Source organism: Sus scrofa, chromosome 13 (genome assembly GCF_000003025.6).
Source record: "Sus scrofa isolate TJ Tabasco breed Duroc chromosome 13, Sscrofa11.1, whole genome shotgun sequence".
NCBI lineage: Eukaryota > Metazoa > Chordata > Mammalia > Artiodactyla > Suidae > Sus > Sus scrofa.
This window is the reverse complement of record NC_010455.5, coordinates 176,392,866-176,420,258: the sequence shown is the minus strand read 5'-3', so window position 1 is coordinate 176,420,258 and position 27,393 is coordinate 176,392,866. Positions and strand designations below refer to the sequence as shown.

Sequence of the window (27,393 nt, the reverse complement as noted above, 5' to 3'; positions counted from 1 at the left end):
GTGTGGCCAACAAACAAACAAACAACCCCCCCAAAAAAACCCCAAACAAACAAAAAAAGCAAAACAATGGGTAAAGTAGCAAGACTTTAAGGCCAGATCTGCCCTGGCACTCACCTAACTGGATGAACTGTGGCTCGCTCTTCACCCCAGCTCCAGCCCCAGTGCTGGCTGCCACCTCTACGCTGTATCGGATCCCAGGAACCAGTGAGGGAATAACCACAGAAAAGGTGGAACCATCTACTGTCTTGTTTATATGATACCGAGTTTCATTGCCCAGACACCAAACCTATAAGAAAAACAACAAATTTTCAGTTGGTGAATTATGTAAGTTAATTTAAACATCAATACAGTATTGTGGTTCTAGACCTAGACTGAGTTTAGACCCATCATGACTCTAATATAGGAAGTTTCAAAAGTAATTTTTCCCTGGATCTAGTTCCAAGAAGACTCTTCCAATCAAACCTAGTTTTAGTAGTACCTTAAAGACCTCTCTGAACTTCCTTACATACTTTTAAGGGATTCTATCAGGGATTCTATAAATGTTTCCTGAAAGATCCTGGTTCCTATCAGCTCTTATCATCACCTTTTTTTTTAACACCTAGAAATTATTTGCCAGGAAAAAAAAAAAAAAAAGAACTACCAAAAAGCTGTATGTATCCAGATAAAGAAAAATAACTGATCTATTATCACTCAGTATTTGCATCCCTACCATTGACTAGGCATAATACTAATTGACCAGATATCAAAAAAGAAAAACAAGAGGAAAATTCTGAGTCTAACATTTTACTTCAGTAGTTCTCTGGGATAAAATTAACTGATTCTGTTCCAGTCCCATCATCATTTTTGTCAAAACCAAGAAGCATTTGATTTTAAAAGAGAGCTTTTGCATAATTTAAAGTATCTTGGCATAAATATGGTTTATAAAAATAAAACTGAACATAAGGAATAAGGATCATCCTAGGATTTATTCCACCTATGGTATGCTGAACTATTATCAATGAAAGAATATTAGCACTCTGATCTTATATTTAAGTGGTGATATTAATCTTTGATTATATATATATATATATATACACACGATCATAAAGAATAACAATACGTATTTGACTTGAAAGAAAAATGTTCTAATAAAAAAATCATCAGGAGTTCCCGTCGTGGCGCAGTGGTTAACGAATCCGACTAGGAACCATGAGGTTGCGGGTTCGGTCCCTGCCCTTGCTCAGTGGGTTAAACGATCCGGCGTTGCCGTGAGCTGTGGTGTAGGTTGCAGACGCGGCTCGGATCCCGCGTTGCTGTGGCTCTGGCGTAGGCCGGTGGCTACAGCTCCAATTCAACCCCTAGCCTGGGAACCTCCATATGCCGTGGGAGCGGCCCAAGAAATAGCAACAACAACAACAACAAAAAGACAAAAAGACCAAAAAAAAAAAAAAAAAAATCGCATATCTCATTAACTTTGATTATGATATTTGTGATAGGAAATTATTGTTAGGAAATAAAGACTTCTGAACAATGTAAGTTATTTCACTAAAGGATTAATTATTAAAGTGATTTTTTTGTGACGTTCAAGAGCTTGGATATGATGCATAACAGTATTTGGACTCTGTTTCCAAGAAAATGATCCATGGAGCAGTAAAACATGCTCTATATTCTTTATGATGTCCTCAAGCAAGATGTAGGATTAGTTTCAAGTAGCCTATTGTCTAAACTGTAATAGGAAATGGGATTTAAAATAAATCTAAGAATATCAGTGTCTTCTATCACATGGACAAAAACCTTTAGTTTTTATCTTTGAAAGTTAATATTATTTTAATATAGTTTCAACACATAATACCAACAAATGGTCAGACTTCTATACCAGGGTCTGACCATTTGGAAATAAAAGAGTCCTTTGTGATTCTTTTCCCCCCAATTACATTACACAGCTGAACCAAAGCCACAAACTGATTTTGTACCAGTCAATCAGGTTGTGAAAGGCATTTTATTATTTTAAATTGACCATGAAGTTAAGTGAAATCCACCCTTTCGTATTTCTTTAGGAGAGAAATGAGTTTTGACTCTTAGGGGAAAATGCCTACATTACACAATTTTGCTTGAGAGCTGAGACATCGCCTCATTTTATATCCTTAAAAATCTCTATAACAGTTTATTTTTCCAGATTGAACTGTAGCATCCTGTCGCTTCCCAATATTGAAATAACTTGAAAGTACTTAAAAGTGTAAAGACTCTTACCTTTTAATGACTCGATTATAGCAGAAGACCTAATTTGAAATAAAATATCCAATGTGCATTTATGGCTGTAATTTAAATATTTTGAAAAATGTCACCCTTTTAAAGTGCTCACAAATTTCACTGAGGTTTTTGTTTTTAAATGTCATTTTAAAATAAAATGTTATATCTAAAATTGAGCTCAGTATATCTGACTCGTGCAAATTAGTTTGGTATTCAAAAGTACATTTATAGTCTTTATTTGGTTCTTAAACAAAAGTGTGTACCAGAATCACCTGGACAGAAATACCGAAGTATATATTATATGCAAGGGCCTTGTTAGACTTATTGAAAATTATTTGGAAAAGACAAACTATTTGGAAAACTATTTCAATTATTTGGAAAAGTAATTCTGAGGTTAGTATGTAATTACCTGTAGAAGGTAAATGTGTTCACCTCCTTAGCAGCAGTTTCATGTCATTAGATACATATGTTCACATACATGAGATAATCCACTAAGTACTGTAATTTAGCTTGTAACCAGAAAAATACCAAAGTATTATGAACATTTAAGGCATTGTCTAGAGTAATACCTGTTTTGCAGTTAAAAGTCTTCTAGTACGTAATTTGTTTACATACGTGTTGAAAAAAATACACATTAAATCTAGTCTCTATTGAGATTTTCTTAATTCAACCCATCATTTATTCATTTACCATAGCTTATTAAGACTGTGCAAAATGCATATTCATTAATAGAACAAATCTCATGTCCATGGCTTAGTGTTTGCTATACCTCGGCTTGCTTGAAAATATTTATTTGAACTCAATCTATGTAAGACTCTCTAAATTCAATGATTAGAGTTGATAACTTCACAGGTAAAACTAATTATTCAGAATTACTAGATTAAATCACTTGACAACACATCATATATTTAAAAAATTCATTTAGACATTTATAGGAATGTATCATTGAATTTCCTCTGAGATATGAAGTTTTGTCAGAAATTAAAATGAGTTTTATAAAGATTTTTTTTCAGGCAACTAAAATAATTTTTCCAACTTAGCTTCAATGTTATAAAATTTCAAACATTTGAAAGAAAGCATACCATCTCTGATAAAATTCTATGGGGCAAAATAATTCTGCAAAATATATTTAAGCTGGTTTTTTTAGGAGGAGAAAAAGAGTCTTTTATTAGCTTTTATATTTAGTGTTTGTGTGAAATCATATGGACCACATATATATATATACATACACATATACATATATATACACACACATATCTATATATATAATGACCAGGTAAATTCTCTCTTTTAAAAATTATTATTTTTTTTCAAATGGCTTAAGGAAACAATTATTCCACAATGATTGAATAAACAGGAAAGGATTTTAAAAATTATTTTACATGCTGCTATGTGGACCAGCAGATGGCACCAAATATCCATGAACAATTTAACCAAGCTAGGTTTTTTTTCTTTGTAAAAAAAGAAAGCACTGTATATGTACTTACCTTATACTCTTGGACCATTCCATTCTGAGTATCTTCAGGAGGTGGCTGCCAACTAACAAGAATTGCAGTTCCATTTCCATCGTTCTTTGATACAGTTACACTTTGGGGTGGGGCACTGGGTGCTATTAAATTGTTTCAAAAGTAGATATATTATGAGCACATTAGAGAACACTGACAGCAGGCAGTTAAAGACAAAAAGTATACAAAATTTGTATCAATATAGGCATATGTTTTAAAGCTTATTGCTCATCCAAGTCTGAGAAGTTCCAAACTATTTAAGTTTTTCCTCACGATTGCTAACCTACTGTTATTGTGAATTTTCCATAACCAAAGTTATATAGATTATCTTTTCTCCTACTCTGCAACCCTAGGGGTACATTAAGTTCTCCCTAAAAATGTTCAAAAGTATAAAGATAAATGCTAATCATCTCTGATATTAACTGTACCCTATAATTTATTGTAATCTAAGTAATAAAAACCTTTAAGAAAAATTCTGGTTATTTTCAAAGAGTATACTTATGACATGTAACCTTTTATCCTTTAGGTAAATATTAATTTTTAATTTCCAGTTACAGGGTGGCCAAACATATTGGTTTGTCTAGAGCTGAGGTGTTTCCAGGGACAGGACACATAAAATGTTAACCCCAGAAGGTCCTGGGCAAACCAAGGCATCACTGACTACAAACGTTACTTATTAGTTGTTACGAACAATCACTCAAAATATAACATTTGATTAACAAATAGAAAAGAGTTAATAGAAAGGCAAGCAAATGGAGGATAATTCCATATTAAAATGTGAATTTTAGTTCTGAATAATTAAATATATCCAATATATGTCATTAATACAGTGCTCACATCTGCTCATTTTTATAAAGGCCGCCATAAAAGCAAGTCAAGTATTATAAAATTCTGGTTTTTAGAAGTTCTAATTAAATAAGTTCTATTAGGAAAATACAGAGCTTGCTATCAAGATGGTTAATAATAATTAATGTCACTATTAACATTAAACTTTTTCAATTAAGTTAATAGAAGCCTAACCAAAGTACCGCCATGCACAGCAATCACACATTTCATTATACTTGCCTTCTTCTAGGGTTTTGGCAAATTTAATTTCACTGTCTGCTCCTTGAAATTCATTGAAAAAAGGACGAGCCTTAATTTCATAGTTAACTCCTTTTTTGAGATCAGGGATAACCACGCTGTTTTTGGTTGGAGTCCTCACTTCAAAAACTAACCACTCCGCTTCCCCATGGGTGACTCCAGAAGGGCGATAAAGAATTTTGTATCCTTGAATATACTGAGACTGTTGGTCCACCTATGAAAATGACACAGATAAATGCAATCATACATGTCTATTTTTATTGACTTGTTAGAAAATTCTGAAAACTCAATGTGATACAATGCAAAAAATTCGATCTGGCTTCCTCCCAGTTTTCTACTTTATAGAAAGTAGAATACTAAAAACGAATTGCTAACTTTGTAATGTGTCTACTTTTTTTGGCTTAATATACAATATTCAATATTCATTTCTTTGCTTTATGCAGAAATGTGAGGCATGGCGGCAGTTCTGTGACAGACATCTAGAAAGAAGTGAGGGTGTCAAGGGGATGAGGAAATAAAGTGTGTTTTTCCATTTTCTAATTTTAAAAGACTACTTAGTGTTATTTAGAAATATTTCTACATTTAAAAGTTCATATGTTGATGACCCTATCACAAGTTGTATATTCATAATACTGTGTTTCCTCTGAGACCAGTAAAGTTTATTACTGAAGCACAGTATAAAAATACACAAGATGAAAATTTTCTGTTTCAAGGCACCTCACAGACACCATAAAAAACAATGCTTACATTACAAAGTTACCATTGGTGGAAAAGTAGGCAACAGGCATATGTAACTTTACTATCTGTTGCCTATATATATATTTCACATAGTGATCTCCCCAAAGTCATTAAAATGAGGTCAAATATTACAACCCCGACAACAACGACTCACGGTCCAGTGCACTTCAATTGAAGAGGAAGAAAGGATGGTGGGGTTGTGGAGGTGCAGTACAACATTTCCCAGTTCTCGCTGGACCTGCTTGTGATCTACCCCCTGACTGGTTGGGGGAACATCTGCAACAATACGAGAAGCCCGTGTCACATCCTAGACAATGTTACTGACTTGAATGAAAACGTGGTGAATCAATCCTTTCATTCATAGAAAAATATCAGAAAAGAAGGATCATTCCAACTGTGAAGCCAACCTGTGATACAGAATAAAATAGGGACAACCTAACCTTTTCACTAGGACGAGGAAGATAGAACATACAGAGAAAGATAGTAAGCAGAGGGCACACAGAAAGCAAAAAAAGAGCAGAGGCATAGATGATGATGGCAGACAGCAGCCTTTGAGGGCTCCTCCTATCACGTGATGATCGATTTCTTGCCAAGGATGAGGAGCCCAGTGCAATCCCCTGTGAGTCTGTTACATCACCTTCTGGAGTGAACCCAACTATTCAGGGAAGGAAAGAGCCAGAATCTGCAGCACAGTAGACGAGTAATTAAACAGAATGAAAACACATAAGTGAAAAGCAAGCACAAAAAGAAATCAGACACCTCTCATCTCATAAGATGAAACTGGATATCTTCCCAAATAAAATACATGATAGGTTAGTCGTTATGATGGAGAATAACAGAATAGGTTAGAATAGAACAGAACAAAATAAATCTGACAAGAAAAGAGTACTTAACGTCTATTTACTGATGGTTTGGTTTAGTCTATTGTATCACTGCAAAAAAAAAAAAAAAAAAAAAAGTTCAGTAAAGAGTTCTAAATCTCAAGAACAAAAAAATTTTTAGAAAGGAGACCAAGAACCTAGTAAGAATTAAAGTGCTACTTGTGCTCATTGCCATGAGCTTGTTGCATTTTTTTTTTCAAACAAGGAGGGGTTTTGTTAAACTTACTAATAAATCTGTACTTGATATAAAAACACCCATCTCTAAAGATTTTCTACATACAGATGCTTTGTTTACAATAGTAAAAGGGAACACAGAATGAACAAGAGAAGAAAATTTTTTTTTAATATATTCAGAATTCTCCTTCTCATAGTACTTTATCTTGGTACATATATCCTGGATTACTTTTCATCCCATAAGACACAGAAGAGAGAATTTTGGATTTCTGAACAATTCAATACCTTCAAATAACAGAGTTTGGATGGAAAAACAAAAACATGAATATTAAAAATGAGGTCAGTAAGTATCTTTGATGGAGTCCATGGAAGGCAAGCAAATGAAGGAGATGAGAGACCAAGAGTGCTACTCAAGATTCTAAGATGTAATAACTTTGACTGTATATACTGAGCCTATAAAATAAACTTGTAAACAAACAAAATGAGAAAAACCTGGATAGTTTTGGCTTCTTGTAATTTATCGTAGGTTAGGAGTAGCTTTGGCTAATATTAGCCCTCAGGCTACCTATTGTCACAACCTGTTGACTGTCACCTTTCTATCTCAGGACTATTTCCTTCCCTGTTGGTCTCCATTGCTCCATTGCTCTAACTCCAGCCATCATCCATCTCTGAAGTCCTTGGATTAAGACAGACTTGGCAACTCCCCAACTCAGCAACTTGACAGCCATGTAACATTAGGAAGATTTCTTCTTTTTTTTTTTTTCTTTAGGGCCACACCCATGGCATTTGGAAGTCCCCAGGCTAGGGGTCAATCAGAGCTGTAGCCAGCCTACGCCACAGCCACAGCCACACAGGATCTGAGCTGCATCTGTGATCTATACCACAGCTCACTGAAATGCTGGAATCAACCCACTGAGCGAGGCCAGGGATCAAATCTGCGTCCTCATGGATACTAGTCAGATTTGTTTCCATTGAGCCATGATGGGAACTCCCATGGGAAGATTTCTTAACCTCCCATTTTTCTGTTTCCTCATCTGTCAAATGGCAACATTGATGGAAGCTACTTCTAAAGGTTCTTGTGAGAACTGCATTTTGTAACGGATGCAAAGTCCTTTTCTTGAAGGTAGGGATTGGGTCAATTTTTGTGAACCTAGAACACCCAGCACAGTGCCAAACATGCAGAAGGTGTTAGTGGAGTTAAAGTGAATTACTGTATAGAAAACACACATATGTTAGCTTCCAAGTATGTTCTCTCATTTGTAAGCTTCCATCCTCCGGGAAACTGCCTTTTAGGAAATGTCTTCAAACATGTAAGTAACTATTTTAAAAGGCAGCTACTAAAATCTGCATTTGCAATCTCTAATTTCTCTGGGAGAGGTAAGCTTGCCGGTTAATCCTTTCATGAAAATGACTAGGTTCTCTTGCCCAGTATAACCATTTTGGCAATAGAATCTTATTGCAGAAAATTTCCCACTGGAGAGAAAAACGGAAAGTAATGTCTAATAATGTAATATTGAGACTTGCAGTAAATGGGTCCCTTATTGTTCTTGTTTTCCTTCTCCTCCTAAAACAGCTGCATTATAATGTAAAAGGTCTTCCTGACATTCAGCATTAAACGTGGAGGAACTGTCATAGAAGATTCTGTCCTACTGTCTCCCCAGTATTAGAGCTCCCTATATACAATCTCTGAGGGAGGGGAGATTTACCAGGCTCCACTTCATTATGTCTTTATTTATTTTTATTTTTTTTTTAGCAGTGCCCATGACATGTGGAAGTTCCCAGACCATGCATCAAACCTGAGTCACAGCAGTGACAATGCTGAATCCTAGGCCATTAGAGAACTCCCACCCATTTCATTATTTATAGTAACTGGTCTCTGATCATCTATAGTAAACATATGCTGTATATTCCATACCTGTGTACATATTCCTGAAAAGACAGGGCTCAAGAATCCTGGGCAGACAGGATCTGAATAAATAATAGCAATAGCAGTGGCAATAACCACCCCCATCTCAGCCATGTCCACCCCTAAGTTTGGGAAAGCACATTTTTTTTTCTTTTTTTTTTTTCTTTTCAGGGCCACACCACAGCATATGGAAGTCTCAGGCTAGAGACTGAGTCGGAGCTATGGCTGCTGGCCTACACCACAGCAACGCCAGATCTGAGCCACATCTGTGACCTATACCACAGCTCACAGCAACACCAGATCCTTAACCCACTGAGCAGGGCCAGGGATTGAAGCCACACCCTCATGGTCACTAGTCGGTTTCGATTCTTCTGTGCCACAATGGGAACTCCTGGGAAAGCACATTTTGATCACCTTATAAGATGGCTCCAACTCCAACTCTGACTCCTGAATGGGAACCCACGCCTGGGATCTGTGCAACTTTGACTTATGACCCAGCTCATGCATAGAAATCTCCACTTGGGAAAGACTTGTTTTGCAGTCATGTTGCAGAAGTAGTTACAGAAATTATGCCTGCTCCCTTTGTGGATCAATTTCCATCAAGTCTGACTTGAATGCCCTCTACCCCTGGCTCTTTCCCTGACTGCTTACACATTCTATGTCCTTCAATTCAATTTTTCCAGGGTATTTCCCAGGGTCCTGCAATGGCCTGATGCAGCTCTACTCCACAGAGTCTCAAGCAGTCTAAGAACTGAACAAAGAAATTTGCCTCAATGTTAACTTCCATCACTGGTCTTGGTTTGGAGCCCGAGTTGGAATAAGCATAGCCTTGCTCACATGATGGTCTCTAAAGATATTAAGGGACAAAAAATGTCAAGCCTAGTCTAACTTTATTATTTTGGGGGTTAAATGTGCCAAGTCCTTGAATTTCTTTACCAATGATATGATTTTCAGCCTTCAACACAGTCCCACCATCTATCCTCATTGTCTTTCTCTTAAAAGTTTTAAAAGCCTTCCTGAAAATGTAGGGCTCAAAAAGGCACACATTATTGGATTTGTGATCTGACTAGTTCAGATTTTGATCTGCATATAATTCTGCTAATGCCACCTAAGACTACCTTTGTTTTTGTTTGTTTTTTTGGATAACTACTCACTCAGTTGGCTCAGATGGGGGTTCTAATTGACTTCAGACACTGATGTCAGCCTGTCCCCCATCATCCCACACAGTCACATGTATTCCCTTAAGCCTCAGCCTATATCCTTCTACAGCTAACTTATAAAACCTAAGTTCAAGTACCAGACCTTTAAATTTGCTCCATTAATTTTAATCTTGTTAGTGCTGGCCCATCATTCCAGTCTGTTGAGATATATTTAACCCTGGTTCTTTAATTCAGCATGCTAGCTGTGTTTCTCAAATTTTATGAACTTCCTATTTTTTAAGTCCAGACTGTGAAAGAAGTACAAGTCCAAGGACAAAGTCTTATGGCATAAAATAGGAAAGAAACCTGAGTTCTGTATATTCATAAATTGGTTAGTTAATTTAATCCTTGTCTAATCCTATGGGGTGGGTATTTTTAGCCCCATTATGTAGGTAAGGGAACCAAAGCTCAGGACTAACTTGCTAGTAGGCTGAGAAGCTGAGATGAAGAACTCTTCGATTTCAAAACTGTATGCCAGTTTCACTACATTTCATCTTCCAGTTGAGGTGGATCCATGCGTTCATTTCATTTACATTATTCTACTAGCTATCCATGTACAAAGGTAAGCTGATTAACAGTTTTCAAGGCTTAAATTAATTTGCAGCTAAAATGTTAACTACCTCCTCATACAGCTGAGGATGCATTTTACAAATTCTTTCATACGAGTATATGACAGAATTGCAGTTAATCAAAATACTTTTACTTAGGTCTACTGGGTAGAAACCACTGTGCTGGGGACAAAAGTTTAAGTTCACTTTACAGCTGTCACAGTTTCTGCATTCTTTACAAACACGTATCTAATACTGAAAACCTCAATCTGCCTTAAGGCAGGCTCCAAGAATATTAAAGCTACTGGTGAAGTGACTCATAATAGCAAATATAGGCATTTGGGTGTGTTGATTTCACACAGCAAGAAACAAACATGGGCATGTCCTACCACTCAGTTCCCTTTCTCTGTGAATTCTGAAACAAAGTCTTCCAAAATGATTGTTTATACACTTACTGGGGAAGATGAAACATGCAGCATCTCTTTTCCCAAACCAGGAAAGAGTAATTTAAGTCTTTCAGTAATTTTGAGTACAACTTTTTTTCTATCACTGTAACTAAGTTACTTTCTTTTCCTTTGGAAATATACAAGTCATGATAGAGACATTATGATGCCTTTCCATGTTGGAAAATAATCCTAAATTTCTTTTTTTTGTCTTTTTTGTTTTAGGGCTGCATCCATAGCATATGGAATTTCCCAGGCTAGGGGACCAATAGGAGCTGTAGCCACCGACCTACACCACAGCCACAGCACCACGGGATCCAAGGCGCATCTGCGACCCATACCACAGCTCAAGGCAACACCGAATCCTCAACCACTGAGCAAGCCCAGGGATTGAACCTGCGTCCTCATGGATACTAGTTTGGTTCGTTAACTGCTGAGCCATGACAGGAATTCCAAGAATCCTTTATTTCTAATTCCTACCATCTGGAATTACCTTTCTTTATTAATATCAGGACAAGCATGTTTTAATTGTGATGACAACGTGTTCAAATAAAGGTTAAGGTTAATCCAAATTCATCTTTTTTCAATATGTAAATTTTACTACTATATATTTTACTATAATTTTAATTAACACATTAAAATAATATCAAAAGGGTAAATAGGAGATAATCTGTTAAAAGGTAAAAATAATTACTATTAATGAAAGACAATAAGAAGCAGTATATCTAGAAGGTGGTCCCAGTAAAAAAATTTCCAATTTCAAATGTTTTTAGAAGCAACTTCAACATGCTCATTTTCCCTTTTATCTGTTTCCTTAATCCAGCTTTGACGCAAATATACATGATTCCCATTTAAAAGTTTAATATATCATGGTTCACACAATTGGCAATGAAAGATAGGCCAAACAACATACAGACCTAAATTATCTTTTTCCATGCTTTGTAGGAGGTTGACTAAACAGAGAGATTAAGTACAAGTTCAAGTTTATTTTACAACTATCTTTTACATTTGTGTGATTTCCAGAGAGTACCACTTGATTGTGGTTGTAATGTTCAAAACTCATTCAGAAGGCCATGAATAGTAACCTCAACATAAATAAAATTTACTCAATTTTGAAAACAATTGCAATCAAGATTTTACACCTACATACAATCGTATTTTAAAAACAAGAGATTGAATATAATGCAAAAGTATTTGTGTAATATTTTTGCTCAATGAATTTGCCATTTTATAAAGTGAGAAGCATTGTTGTATTATTAATCTTGTCTTGGAATGTTTAGTCCAGAAAATAAGAAAGTTTGTAAGACACTATGTATTCAAAAATTAGGAGTTCCCCTTGTGGCGCAGTGGTTAACAAATCCGACTAGGAACCATGAGGTTGCGGATTTGATCCCTGCCCTTGCTCAGTGGGTTAACAATCCGGCGTTGCCATGAGCTGTGGTGTAGGTTGCAGATGCGGCTTGGATCCCGCGTTGCTGTGGCTCTGGCGTAGGCCAGTGGCTACAGCTCCGATTAGACTCCTAGTCTGGGAACCTCCATATGCCGCGGGAGCGGCCCAAGAAATGGCAAAAAGACCAAAAAAAAAAAAAAAAAAAAAAAAAATTAATTGAGCCACTTGGGCAAGAGATGTATGTTAGAATCCTAGCATGTAGTACAAAGGATTTACTTGTAAAATGATAACATCTAAAGATAAGTAGGTGTTACAAGACCGAGTAAATCAGTATTTACCTTGTGTTTTCACTGGGTCTGATATCTGGCTTGGATCACTAATTCCATATGCATTTGCTGCCCTCACAAGGAAAAGGTAAATTGCATTAGGTTTGAGTCCTTTAATGGCAAATGTTTCTGTTTTCACATTCTCTGCCACAGTCTGCCAGCTGCTACCAGATGCATGGCTAAGGATAGATACACAAGTTAGAATGTGCATATTTAATGGTAAATTAAAAAGAAAAAAAAAACCCCAAAACCCTAGGAAGCATCATTTTTACTCTACCTGAAGGCTTCTATAATATAAGATGTTGGAGTTGCACCTGAATTCAAATTTGGTTGCCATGACAATGTTACTGTATTTCGGCTGACATCTGTTACTTCAGGTTTTGAGGGGGCACTAGGGATTAAATTTGGGTCGGTGGGTCTTGGAGGCTGAACCGGAACTCCAAATTCTAACAAAGAGGAAAAAGATAAAAGATGTTTATACAAAAAACACATAAATGTAGATAACACATCCATGTACCTACTCAGGCAATAAGACATCTGCTTCACCTTTTTACCAGTTAAGTAAACAACTGCATTTCAAGCTTTATTTTAAGGCAAAATACTATCAAATTTACCTTGAACTTCAATGTAAGCACTCCACGTTGCTTCACCACTGGGGGTTGATGCAATGCAGGTGTACCGACCAGTGTCACCCAGCTGAGAAGACAGACAGAAAATAAATATTTGGAACAATCAAGAGCTCACCAGGCTGGAAAAGCAATTATAGTTTTGTATATGGCCCATGAATATGAATAACTACATTAAAATGCACTAATCAGAAATTTCCTCTTAATGTTTTTATTAAATGTGAAGTAAAATACTGCATGAAGACTGAGGACCAAAAGGCTATTTTAATTGTGTAATAAAAATATAATATTTAAGCGTATTAACATTATCATCATTTTCAGTGTTGGGGCAGTAAATAACGAGGTATATAACTTCAAATTCAAAGAGTTAATCTTTATTACTAATTAATATCTTTATATTAAGTCACATAATAAGGCTAATAAAGTTTAGTCAACAACTATTCTTGCTATTTCAGATTTTATCTGAGTTACACCTGTACGGACATCAGAGAAAAAAGATATTTTTATAGAAAGTGGAAAGACACAACTTGGTTCTTCTTAAAGCATTTGCTCTTTTTTTTTTCTTTTATTTTTTTAACCTGTAACTTAAGGCAGTTTAATAAGTATACGGTCAAACCCCAGCTGGCATGATGCTCTCTCTCCCTTTGAAAGACTGATGGCCAGAAAATAAACACAGGTCACACGTTCAACATTAAAATCATCAGTAGCATAATGAATCCATGTATCTCTGCTTAAGGTAATAACTCTATCACCAAGTAATGTTGGGAAAAGGAAGAACACTGTCATCCTGCTATGGCAATTGTAATAGCAAAATCACAACTGTCACAAGAAGTACCACATATTAACTTTTGTGGCACATAAAAGGAACTGCTATGTTGATCCAAAACTCCAAAGAAGCTGCCCAGGATAAGCAATAAAGCAATTGAAATTTATGTTTATTGCTATTTACGCTATTCTGTCATATGCCTTGTGAGCTTGTCTGGTCTTGACCTAAAATGAAAAAGAAAAATCAAAACAAAACAACACAGTCCTGAAAGAACAGGTATGGGATGTGATGTGCTGAGAAAGTAAATCCCTAATTGTTCCCACAAACCTGTGGGCTTTGATCCTTAACATTCTGATTTAAAATGTACTTTCAATGTGCATATTGCTTTATCATTTTTGCTTGCATGTAGAGTATTTTGGAAAACTCTGAACCAAATATTCACAACAGAAGAACTATTCAAGTATATTGAACATAATGCGGTACTGGTAAATATCTTTGAAAAGTGCTTTAGGGAATGAAAGCATCATATCACTACTTGGAAGTATTTTTTTCTCCCACAAATCCTCATCTTTTTCTCCTCCATATAAGACCTTAAACTGCTTGTCATGGGTTAAATTATGAGTTAAGTCATCTTAAATATACACAGCAAAATGTCTGATAGAATAAGGCATCACATTAAAAATATATTAATACTGCTATTAGCATTTCATTGATTCTAAAATTGGAGACTTCAACACTAGTTGCTGGAGGCAAAACCAAAATGGAACCAAATGGGAAATCCAGGGTGTCATTTAAGTTACCTTAGCATATCGGATCTGTAGGACTCCAGTCTCCAGCTGTTTGATTCGAGAATCTTGGGTTGAAACAAGCACTCCATCCTTTCTCCACAGAATTGTGGGCACTGGACTGCCTGTGGCCACACAGCTGAGCACTAAAGTACCATCCACTGCTACAGTCTGATTCACAGGACCTTGTCGAATGACTGGGGGAGGTCGGTCTGCAATCACTGCCAGAAGAAACAACAGGAAATAGATTTCTGCAACTGGAAGCAATTTTCTAATCATCCAAGCAACAGCAGTTGCTCTAGGCTTTGAAACAAGCTAATTAAACAAGTAATTAAAGTAGGAGACATGCATTATTCAGAATGCATTTCTATGATAAACTGATTCAGAATATTAAAATGAGATGCTCCATGCAAATGACCAGCCACTGACTCTGCTTGCTGCATTGTCAAGAGATCTATTTATAACTTAAGAGTTCAGAGACTAAATAAAGCTTGTGGATGGTGAAGTAATATATAATGGTGAAGAGCGGAATGCTGTGCTTTTCAAACTTTAAAATATGTAAAACACAAAACACAACAAAAAACTATTTATCCCAAGGCAACGTATAAGACAAATTTTCATAAACACACCAAAGTCAACTCGATAATCTTTTTTCTGTGTCCAACAGAAAAAATGATGGTTATCATATTAGCATGTTTGATAATTTTGGATTCAAAAAAGGTCTTTGGACTTTGATAATTGACAAATCATGAGCTCTTTTTATCTTGGATTTTTTTCTATTAAAAGAACACATGGTTAGGAGTTCCTGTTGTGGTGCAGCGGAAATGAATCCGACTGGTATCCATGAGGATTCGGGTTTGGTCCCTGGCCTTGTTCAGTGGGTTGGGGATCCGGCATTTCTGTGAGCTGTGGTGTAGGTCACAGAGGCTCAGATCCGGCATTGCTGTGGCTGTGGTGTAGGTTGGCAGCTGTAGCTCCGATTCAGCCTCTAGCCTGGGAACTTCTACATGCCACACGTGTGGCCCTAAAAAGCAAAAAAAAAAAGAATACATGGTTAAATATTTCCCAATCCTAAAGACACTTTGCTGATTCTATTACCTTCATCGTTTTAAGGTCCTATGGAAGGAAACAATGAGAAGCAGTTTCATAATATGTAAATAAAATAATTCTTATTATTATACAAAAAATCCAAAACCTAAAATCTTTATCTGAGATAACAAAGTCATAGTTTTAGGGAAAAATTCATAACAACTGTAATAGAACTAGAATAATTCCACCTTTAGAGAGATGTTCTGATCCCTAACTTAGACAATTTAGGCGACACTCCATAGGTGGTTTAAATGAATAAACATTACAAATAAAGTTATCTTTTCATTATTAAACTTTAAAATTCTGAATATTACTTTTTCTTTTTAAGGCCACAGGTGCAGCATATGGAAGTTCCCAGGCTAGGGGTTGAATTGGAGTGCAGCTGCCGGCCTATGCCACAGCCAGAGCAATGCCAGATCTGAGCCACATCTGTGACCTACACCACAGCTCACAGCAATGCCGGATCCTTTAGCCACTGAGAAAGGCCAGGGATTGAACCTCCATCCTCATGGATACTAGTTGGATTTGTTACCGCTGAGCCACAACAGGAAGAAAAAGAAGAAAAAAAAAAAAAACAAAACCACAAAGTTTTATGCATGAAAGGTTTTCAACAAGCTGGAGTCACACTTCAATTTGTTTTTCATTTATCATGCAATAATTATTAGTTTTGGGCATTTAATATAAGAAAAAAAAGAAAGTAAGGGGTGAAATCCGCAACTGTGTATTTTCACTTCACCCTTCCAATTTTCTTCCACCCTTGGTTGCTAGTGTGAAATTTGTTAATACCATGGGGGTGTATTGGAAGGCTGGAGTTTGAAACTTGGCAGGAATGTTGCAGATATTCCACGGATGAAAAATATAAGCCAATAATTCCTTTGCTTAGAATTGTTTAATCTTTTCTACAGTATCTGTTGGGATTAGCTAAAATCAAATTAAAGGCCCCTCCTGGTAAGTATGAAAAATGACAGTGTTTTATTGCATTAGGGTTTTCCTAAGACTCTACCACCGTGTTATTCTGATTGTAAGAATGAATGAATATTTGTTTCCAGATATTAATTAAATTAGTAACAGAGTGATTCTCCATAAGTGATTATAATTAAGTCCAGTAACGGAGTGGTTTACATTTTGTAACATTGTATATTTAGAAACAATCCAATATCTGGGGATTTATTCAACTTTCTGGATCCTGCAGTTCTTTGATATTTGCATCATATTTAGCATAATCCATATTTCCTTATCCTATCCCAACCCAGTTTAAAGATGTTTCTTTGTTATTGATTTCTTCCTGGTTTACCCTGGGTAGTTCACAAAAATAAAGAAACAAGGAGTAGGGTTGATTAGCAGGCCATACCATCTGTCATGTGTCTTTGGGCAAGTTTCTTAAATTATCTAAGCCTCAGGTTTTTTTACCTGTAACATGAGGATAATAATACTTGTGCCAGCCAGCTCGGGGGATTGCTATGAAGATTTAAATGGAATAATAAATATTCCATGTGCTTTGCTAATTGCAAAAAGCTAGACATTCATGTGAATTGTGATATTAACACTTACCCTTTTCTATAAAATAGTAATATGTAAATCAGAGATGAAAAAGTTCATTAAAGCAGTTCTCCATTTTTTAGGTAGAGAAAATGAAACACCTTGGTGTCATCACAGATTAGAAAATACTAATGAAATGTTTAAAGTTATACATACTAACGTGTACAGTACATTTAGAATCAATCCTAAATTTAGGATTTAGGAGAAAAACTTCAAATAAAAATTCTAATATCCTAACTTGGATTATTAGAATGAATTATCAGGTAGTATAATAGGATGTATAAGAAACAGAAATATGACTTAAAGAAAGTAGGTGCACAGACTTTGGAATCAGAAGGCTGTGAAATGAAAATGTTCCATGCCTGGACTCTCCAATGCAGAAACCAAAAGCTTCAAGCGAGCACTCAAGTGTGGCTGGAACTAAATGTATAACTTCATTTAGTGGTAAGTAATTTTATTTCTAACTTAGTCTCATGTGGAAAGTGGCTACTATACTGGACAGTGCAAACTTCTGTCTTAAAATCTCAGTGCTAGTTAGTCTCTGAGGGATCTGGGCATATCTTTTCACCCTTCTCTGCCTCAGTTTCCTCATCTGTAAAATGAGATGTCAGATTTGGAATTGTTGACATATTTAAAGTTCTTAGCATAATGCCTGGCACAAAAGGAGGCACTGAATAACTATAACTTCTTCTTATAAGTATCGCTATAGTCGTGGTAATGATGCTGTGAGGGGCAGTGCAACAGGTGGTATAACCCTGTTAGAGCAGTTTATAAAAATTTACTTATTTTTCCCCATGTTCAACAAAAGCTTTAGAGACACCAGAAATGGAAGAATATCATCAGAAGTAATATTTTTGTCATCTCAAAAATAATGATCATAAACACTACAGTACATATAAATATATCTATAAAATTATTTTAAGTAAAAAAACCACAGAATCGGGAGATCCCGTTGTGGCTCAGTGGAAACGAATCAGACTAGTATCCATGATGATGCAGGTTTGATCCCTGGCCTTGCTCAGTGAATTAAGGATCCGGTGTTGCCGTGAGCTGTGGTATAGACTGGCAGCTATGGCTCCAATTCAACCCCTGGCCTGGGAATCTCCATATGCTGCGGGTGCAGCCCTGAAAAAAAAAAAAAAGAAAAAAGAAAGGAAAAAAGAAAGTTGAAAAGAAATACATTCTCTGACACTCTCTTTATTTAGCCCCTAAGTAAAACTTGGATATTGTGAAAGAAAATGTTCTACTTTACCATCAGTAACTTCCAAATATGCTTTTGTGATGATACTTCCGGCAACATTTAAAGTCTGGCAGATATAATAACCAACATCAGATCGCTGGACATTAGTAATCGTGAGGTCACCAGTCTGGGAGACTGAAAAACGGCTGGATGACTGTGGTGGCTGATATGAGAAAAGCAGATTCTAGAACCCAAAATTTGGGAGGAAAGAATAACAATGGGTTAATTGCTAGTTTTCAATATGTTGGAATATATATGCAGATCTATTTATAAATAGATATGGAAACATTTATATGCACAGCACACATACCACATACACATGTATGCAAATGAGCTAAATATTCTGTAATCACATACTTACAGATATAGATGTGCACACACATAAACATATAAATGCAAAAGGTTTAATGACCAAGCCTTAAATAGGATTATTTGAAAATTTAAATGAACTCTAAACACTGATATGGGCCTTCATAATTATCAGTTTCAAATAACACTAGATATAAAGGGATATTAGATACCATCAGAGTTAAAAGTTTTGCAGATTTAACCAAAACAAAGCCAAAATCTTTGTTTCACATATATGGGCAATTAGGATTATAAACACTAAATCTTTTCATGTGTACACGACATTAAAATTTAAGTACATTCTGACAAATTAAGTTTAAGGATGTCATTTTGGCACCATAACATCTGTATTATCTGCCCATTATAAAAGTTCAGTAATCTCTACCAAATTGTTAACAATTTCTTGTTTTTCTGGTTAAAACGGTGAGCACATCTGATATAGATTTTGAAATTCAAATATTGAATTTAAGAATTCATAGTGGAGTGTTATTTCTATAGAATGTTATCTTAAATACAAACAGGACAATATGTGATGTTATTTGTGGCATAAATATTTCATGTATTTATACCTCAAAATAATGTGGTATTTTGTGTATATTTCATGAAAAATAACATTGTCATTATTTTTCATTAAATCAAGAATATTAACATTTCTTCTAACTAAAGTTGCTACTTGTTAAAAGTTTAGGTGCTTTTTAACATACATCACTTTATTAAAGTTTAACTACCACTCCATGGATATGTGTTCGGTGAGAGAAAATTTATGAAAAAGTGAGTTATATTATTAAATCAAATGAAATCAAAATAATTTCAAGATTTCAAATATATTTTAAAAGATGACTCAAATATTATGTCAAAAAGAACTTCTAGTAGATTTACCATTATTCCTACACAGATTTTCTCACATAACACACTTTCAAGTCTTCCTGTTCCATTAAAATATTTTGCTTTCTCTTGTCTTTAATTTGCAGTCAGCAAATTTACTCCTTTGAGGCCAAATGAAATGTGTTAGAACCAATCAAATTATTAGAACTCAAATGATAGCCTTCATGCCATATTCAAATTAATATTTGCCTACCAAAGTGAAAATAAAAGTAAACTTGATGGCATTACATATAAAAGATTAGTGAGTTTGGTCAGTAAACTATCTGTGTGTTATTTGTATGAACAAAATAAAAACAAATCATTAAACACATTCAAAGGTGATTTAAACAAAAAATAAAAGAAATTAGGAATAACTGTACTGAAAATGAATGAGAATAATTTTTTACAAGTATCAGAAACAAGCAAAGGGAAATGTATTCACTTATTGAAGACGGCAAGTCATTAATAAGAGATAAGGAGAAAAATAAGTTATATTTTTTAAACTATTTTAAAGTTTCCGATTATTTTTAAATGAAATTGTTTCAAAATTCCCTTTTTCATAAGCTGAGGCTCAATAGTGAAGTCGGAATGTTTAAGAGCACAGATCTCTATATTCTAGCTGTAATGTATATAGAAAATTCTGGATTATAAAATGTATAGGGTAGGAGTTGACAGCAAATGGTGATTATATATGATAGTTCCTAAAGAATGAGAACTTAGTGAACTATATCCAACATGACATTTATGTTAAAGATAACGTTCACATAGTTTGATGAAACTTTAATTGGTATATATATATAAAATTAAAACAATTTTTCATAAACATAAAGAAGATACTTCAAATTTCCAGAGCTTTTAGAGCAATTGCACTGGATAGTTATCCTCTTTGTTCTAAATGTGCATAAATCTCTTTCATCATATAATTGGAGACCTCTGAAAAATAAAAGTTACAACTAACTGATTTAAGTTGAGAAAAAGAAGTCATTTTCTTTAAAATGGGGCTGAATTGGAAATCAGGGTAAATTTTTTATGATAAACCATTGCTATTCTATATACCACCCTGTGTATCAAAACTTGGCAGGAAAAATTTGAGAATTAAAACAAGGCAGGAAAATTTGTCTTCTTTCATTGCTGAAATGTTAAGGTCACTCCAAGACTTCTCAGCTCTCTTCAAGTGACAGCTACATGACTACATAATCTGTTGCTTTTTCTTACATATCTGGCACTCATTGTTGCTGATTGAAATATTAGAACGTCATACCTGACTTCCCTCCCTCCTCCAGAAAATAGCTGGTTGAGGATTTCCGGTTGCTTCACACTGGAAAGTTACAGTTCGTCCCAAGGCAACAACCTGGTCGCGAGGTTTCACGACAAAATGTGGAGGTTCTGAAGGAGATGAAACAAATTACTCTGCATCAAAAGCCTGAGGGCATAGTCCTAATTGAGACAATTTGCTGATACCCAAAGTGTTGTGTTGTTTTTATATTATGTACTATATGGATACACAAAATGTATCAATTCTCATCCTTAATTGAAGCTAAATTAAGTGCACATTTATAGAGTGAAACAGTGTAGTTCTGTAAAAAAAAGTATTTTTTAAATTACCTGACCTGCTAAGAGTAACCTCCATATTAAAAAAAAATTCTTGAACTACAATTTGACTCTATTCTCGACATATACCTGAAATTTGTGTGAATAAGCATCTTTTCTTATTTAGAGCTTTTTAAATGTATATGGACTTTAATCATAGACATAAGGACCTTTTCAGGTAGGCAGGTCCTAAAATTACTTTAACTCAAATGCTCCTGAAACACTACCGTGCAAATTACAACCATTTAAAGTCTTTGGTCCAATTACTCGAATAGAAATGGATTTAGAGCAATAGTGGAGTTGAATGCCTCCTTCATTTACATAGGCAAGGGCATGTTCAAACAGAATATATATGGAAATGAGGGCAAATTTAAAACATCTGCTCATCCTGACATTATAAATACTGCCAGCTTTGTCCAAACTGTTTGATTTAGACAGACTTAAATGGCCACTTCATCTAGCAGTAAATAGAGTGTCAGAAAATTGTGTCAGTTACATTGAGAGCATTGGCAGCTGAAAACATTAGGTGTGCTGATGGAGTCATTCCTTTAAAAAATAAAAAAAGGAAGCTTGTTTTGGGTTGGCCTTTATGCTTGGAAAAAAATGTGCACTGAATGTAAGTCTTTTTACCTACTGTTTACACTTTTCAAATTCATTTCTTATCAGCTGTCTAAAACACCTCATTACTCTCCTTTTTTGTCTCAGCTCAAATTGAAGTGAATGTTTCAAGCCAGACATTTAAGTTTATACAGGATAATCCACTTTTAAAGACTGTTCCATTATTTCCAACTTTTTCTTTAAAAGTACTTTCAGTTACTTATGTCAGTCACTTAGGATAACTCCATAAAGTGGATATGAATCAAAAAGTATATGCAGATTATGCCCATAAGTGCTACCATTCTGCTCATAAGAATATGATTTTTTTTGTTGTTAATGAAGGTGAGAATTTGAAAGGATACTTTTTTTACTTGCTAAATATTTTCTGGTCAATTTCATCTGAGAAATATGTACAAATATTTATAATATACAATATATAAACGTATAACTTCTACACATGTGTGTATACACATATATGCATGCATGTAAAGTGGACTTTAAAACCCCTTTTAAAAAGGGGATATGTAAAACACCATGCATGGTCACAAAACTGAAGAAAGCAATTAGATCTCCTAACTTCTAGATTAGTGTGCTTTCTTCTATACTCCCTTTTTATTTTCTATTGAGGTTTACTAGAAATTATACCATTTGACTAGAAAATTATAGGAGACCCCAAAAAAATCAAGTCAAATGCCTTCACATGTCCTGTAACTTATAGTGAAGAAAATACAAAGTTAGGAGAATTAAGTTTAGGTTCAATTTGGGAATGCTGACGTTCTAGCTTCTAATTTTTTAAAACTCTGATTATAATTGAGTGGTTTACTCATGAATTTAGCAAACACTACCATTATCCAGGTATAATAACAGGCATGTGCATCACTGCCTGGGGATTTTCTTCCCCAGACATCCACGTAGGAGCATTTGATTCTTCAGTTAAGGGTTGAAATAATTGACATAGAAATCAGATCAAGAAATTGGAAGGACTGACTGGATGATAAACTAAATCCAGAAGAGTTTGGTTTGTTTCAACGAAAGAAAACCAAACGATTAATTAAATGAATAGGAGAATATGACTTTCCAATACATTCAGGGAATCTGAGTAGGAAAATATAAATGTTCAAATCACTGAGACAAGTAAAAACTTCGGGTGGTCTCCTTCCTAAATCTCAGAAGCATGTCTAATAACATGTGCCAGAATCCACGTTTCTTTTATAAAATGCCAGCTCTCCTCAAACCTCAAAGACTTATGTGGGAACAAGGGATGCAAACCCTTATGCTAACTACATTTATCCTGCAGCAATCCTTCCACACAGGATATTTGCCTGGAAATGAATTTACTATATCTTGTAGGCATATTCTCCAGCCAGCATCAACAATGACATCAGGCACAAGGCATGTCTTAGAAAGAAATCCTTTTCTACATGTATGTTAACTATTAGATGTAGACATACATCTAAGAAAAATTTTAAATGGATTAAATATGCCTCCATCTATCAGTCTTCTGTCATCATCACCTATTTAGATTAAGAAGACTAATCACCAAATGCATCTACTTGATGTTTATGATAAAATAGAATATTTTCCAAAGGCTACAATATTTCAATGTACTATAATTAAAAAGCACACAAGCATGTTAATAACATCACATTTGTTCAGTATTGAAAATTTAGAATATTTGATAAGCAAAGAGAAAAGAGACCTATAATTCAGTCATGCAAACTGGACTATATTGCTTTTTTTAAATTTTGTTTTGGCCACTTCTGTGACTTGTGGAAGTTCCCAGGCCAGGAATTGAACCTGCACCACAGCAATGACAATGCTGGATCCTTAACCCTCTGAGCCAGGCAACTTCCATATTATTTTAAAATCTTCTCCTACAATATTCTTTTTTTTTTTTTTTGTCTTTTTGTCTTTTTTGTTGTTGTTGTTGCTATTTCTTGGGCTGCTCCCGCGGCATATGGAGGTTCCCAGGCTAGGGGTTGAATCGGAGCTGTAGCCACTGGCCTACGCCAGAGCCACAGCAACGCGGGATCCGAGCCGTGTCTGCAACCTACACCACAGCTCACGGCAACGCCGGATCCTTAACCCACTGAGCAAGGGCAGGGACCGAACCCGCAACCTCATGGTTCCTAGTCGGATTCGTTAACCACTGCGCCAGGACGGGAACTCCTCCTACAATATTAATTTAATGGCTCTCTAATAGTCTAAATACAAATTATTTCAATTATTTGAATAATCTATTTTCTTTGAACTCATATTGTTTCTAATTCCCCCTGTTAAAAACAGTGGTGAGATTAACATTCTCCTCAATCACATTCAAATTTATTTCAACTGAAGATCTCTCAGAGTACTTTCCTCCCAAACCTCACTAACACTGAACATTAATATCCTTGCCAAACTTAGAACAGAATCTCCTCTTCATTGACATTTTTACATTAGTAAGGTTAAACATTTATCTTCATATTACCTTGTCATTGATATCCTATTTGTTGTGGATATTTTGTTTCTGTGCTTAACTTTTTAATTTCTAAGAACTAATGATAAGCTAAAATTTTATTCATTTCTCATGTATGTTGTAGATATATTTTTCCATTTATTAAAAGTCTTTCTAATCTAGTTAGACATATTTTGTTATTTTATCAATAAAATTATAAATATGGATTACATAATATGTAAAAATTATATAAATTTTTATTTAATTTAATTTTATTATATAAATACTCCGTTTTTATCCTGCATTTTTGTTTTTATTAAATTTTAATCATCTCCATTTACATATATACAAAGATATTTTTTTCAAATAGCTCTATTGCATCACCATCATTGAAAAATCTATCCTCCTATCTGTATTAGTATGAAATGACATCTTTATAATATTTAACTTAAAAAGCAGAGAGATTCTTTTGGGGTCAAAATTATTCCCTGGAACACCATACAAAACTCTCCAAAAATGGTGTTCTAACATCCTTAAAGTGTTTGAATTAGACTTGAAATACATTCCAGTACCCTTCCCAAGTACCAATCATGAAAGTACTTAGAAATCTTTATTTATATGAGCATCAATGTTTATCAAAGTAAATTCTGATAAATTTTAGACACATCATGTGATTATTTCTTACATAAAATGAAATGAATCTGACACAAAGAAATGAAAATGAGTGCAAATAGCCCCAAGTACAAGGTTATTCACCAACAGGACTTTTAATAACTATTATTGAACCATAGTTACAAAAACTCAGATAGAGAGACATGAATTCATAGATATACTTTGAACCTCCCCAGACCCAAACTGTTTTCTGGGCACCTATTTTTGTTCATTTGTTTATCTTGTGATATATAAACTGAAAAAATAATTAATATATAGCGCTTTTGCTTATTTTATCGCTTTTAATCTAAAACGAGATAAAAGGATGCAGAGCACACATCATTTAATAAGACATAAAGTTAGCAACCCCATTACCTTTACTCTTTGTCAAGTTACCCATACTTCCTGCAGACTTTATTCTGTGCAGTCTGTCTTTGTGGCCAATGACAAGTGAAACATGGAGGCTGATTGGTTGAAGGACATGGAAGGGTATGGATGGAAAGGGGAAGAGAAGTTCCAGTCACAGTGACACGATGATTAGAAGATGGCCAATAAAATGTCAACTTACCAGACCCAACTAAAACAAAACAAAAAAGAAAACATGGAATAAATAAAAATAAAGAAACAGAAAATGAAATAGAAAAAAGTATTCAGATTTGACTTAACAATGATCTTTCTTTAAAAATAAAATGAAGAACACATTAATATTCGGATACATGGCCCATACTGTCCATGAATGAATATCTGTAGCATCTCCAGTATCACCATAAATAATTTAAGAAAAATAGAAATGAATCTTAAAACCTCTACATTGATTAAGTGGCAGAGCTATAATGATGATAGCTACAAAATTATAAAGCACTTTTCAAAGCTTCGCATTTTGCTACCAGATGACAGGGTTAGATAACTACGCGTTTAGAGAAAATATTATAAATCTTAACTGCTAATGCTACACAGAATAGAAATCATGCGTCTTAATCAAAGACAAAGAAGTGTTAAATTCTGTAACTCCACAGAGTAATTTTTAAAAGTTCATGCTGCCAATGATATTCTGTTACACCCATGCTTCTCATACTCATACTTGAATCAGTGTAAGAATGAACCAGTTATAATCTGTCATGATTGTATAGGTCAGGAGTGTAACCGAGGATTTGCATTTCTTTTCTTTTTTGTTTTGTCTTTTTAGGGCCACACCCCCAGCACAGGGAAGTTCCTAGGCTAGGGGTCTAATCGGAGCTGCAGCTGCCGGCCTAGGCCACAGCCACAGCCACACCAGATCCAAGCCAAGTCTGTGACCTATACTACACCTCACGGCAATGCTGGATCCTTAACGCACTGAAAGAGGCCAAGAATCGAACCCAACCTCGTGGTTCCTAGTTGGATTTGTTTCTGCTGCGCCACAATGGGAACTCTGGATTTTGCATTTCTAACAAGCACCCAGGTGCTGCTGGTTCATGAACATAGGCTGTGGCACAGTTAATAAAAGGTGTTATATTTGAATTCTTGCATATTTTTAATTGAGAAGGCACATAGGAAAAATGTAAACACATTGTGGAAACAGAGAAACCTTTATAACTATTTAATAAAGTCATAATCACATTACCTGTTTTCAATGCTGAAACACTGGGCATTTTAACATAGAAAATGCAAGTGATACAGATTGATTTAAAATACTGGAAAGCGACTGCTTTGTTTTGTTCTTTTAGAAACAAAGATAATTACTGTCAAACGCAGAGCTTTTTCAGAATAGCCCAGGAGACACCCACAATACATTTTACTCAGATAAATAATGTCCACGTCTTTCAGCAATCACAATTAATTAGACTTGATATACATTCCCATACTTGAAATAAATGAACTATGCCAACCACTGCTACTGTGAAACAGTAGTTTTAAAATGGAGAGAGAAGTTCTCTTGCCTACTGTTAACCACACATGCAAAATTTAAAGGTAATTCAGAAGCACATTTTAATTCAAATGTTCCCTTCAGCATGAGTGAAATAAATTGTCTTTATTTTTCACTCCAAAGCAAAAACCTTCAGCATAATTTTTCATTCATGCGGGCACGAAAAACTATACATATATATAGTATATTCTCATTTACTCAGGCATAATGTTTACCATAGCATCAATAGCTATGCTATCCAGATTTGAAAACACAGAGAGGATGGAACTTGCTTAAACCTTAAAGATGACTTTTTTTTAAATGACAGGAATTTGCTTAAAACCTTAAAGATGACTTTTTTTAAATGACAGGAAGAAATGTTCAGAAACTACAAGAGAGAGAATCTGATAACTATAGCAACAGAACTTTGCTTTGAGAAAACAAAAAGTCATAAAATTATTTTTTTGGTAATCTCTGAAAATACATTTGATCTGATTAGACTGATGCAGTTAAAATCCAGCCATATTTGAAGTCAAGAGACCAGAGGAATGATTTCT

The 27,393-nt window shown here is 34.9% G+C and overlaps 1 protein-coding gene across 17 annotated transcripts in view; it reads right to left on the bottom strand.

The window, feature by feature from the left end:
- ROBO1 (roundabout guidance receptor 1) overlaps positions 1–27,393 on the bottom strand; it is a 1,131,260-nt gene that overhangs the window by 59,224 nt on the left and 1,044,643 nt on the right. For 12 of the 17 annotated variants that reach the window (XM_021071370.1, XM_021071378.1, XM_021071374.1 and 9 more), the window contains 11 exons: positions 25,520–25,528; positions 20,941–21,065; positions 18,480–18,651; positions 14,615–14,820; positions 13,037–13,118; positions 12,700–12,868; positions 12,435–12,601; positions 5,710–5,831; positions 4,800–5,031; positions 3,717–3,838; positions 115–286 (listed from right to left, as the gene is read on the bottom strand). In XM_021071370.1, the coding sequence (XP_020927029.1) occupies positions 115–286; positions 3,717–3,838; positions 4,800–5,031; positions 5,710–5,831; positions 12,435–12,601; positions 12,700–12,868; positions 13,037–13,118; positions 14,615–14,820; positions 18,480–18,651; positions 20,941–21,065; positions 25,520–25,528 (1,578 nt within the window). The remainder of the gene's footprint in view (positions 1–114; positions 287–3,716; positions 3,839–4,799; positions 5,032–5,709; positions 5,832–12,434; positions 12,602–12,699; positions 12,869–13,036; positions 13,119–14,614; positions 14,821–18,479; positions 18,652–20,940; positions 21,066–25,519; positions 25,529–27,393) is intronic. The other 5 variants (XM_021071380.1, XM_021071377.1, XM_021071369.1 and 2 more) reach the window with 1 other exon arrangement.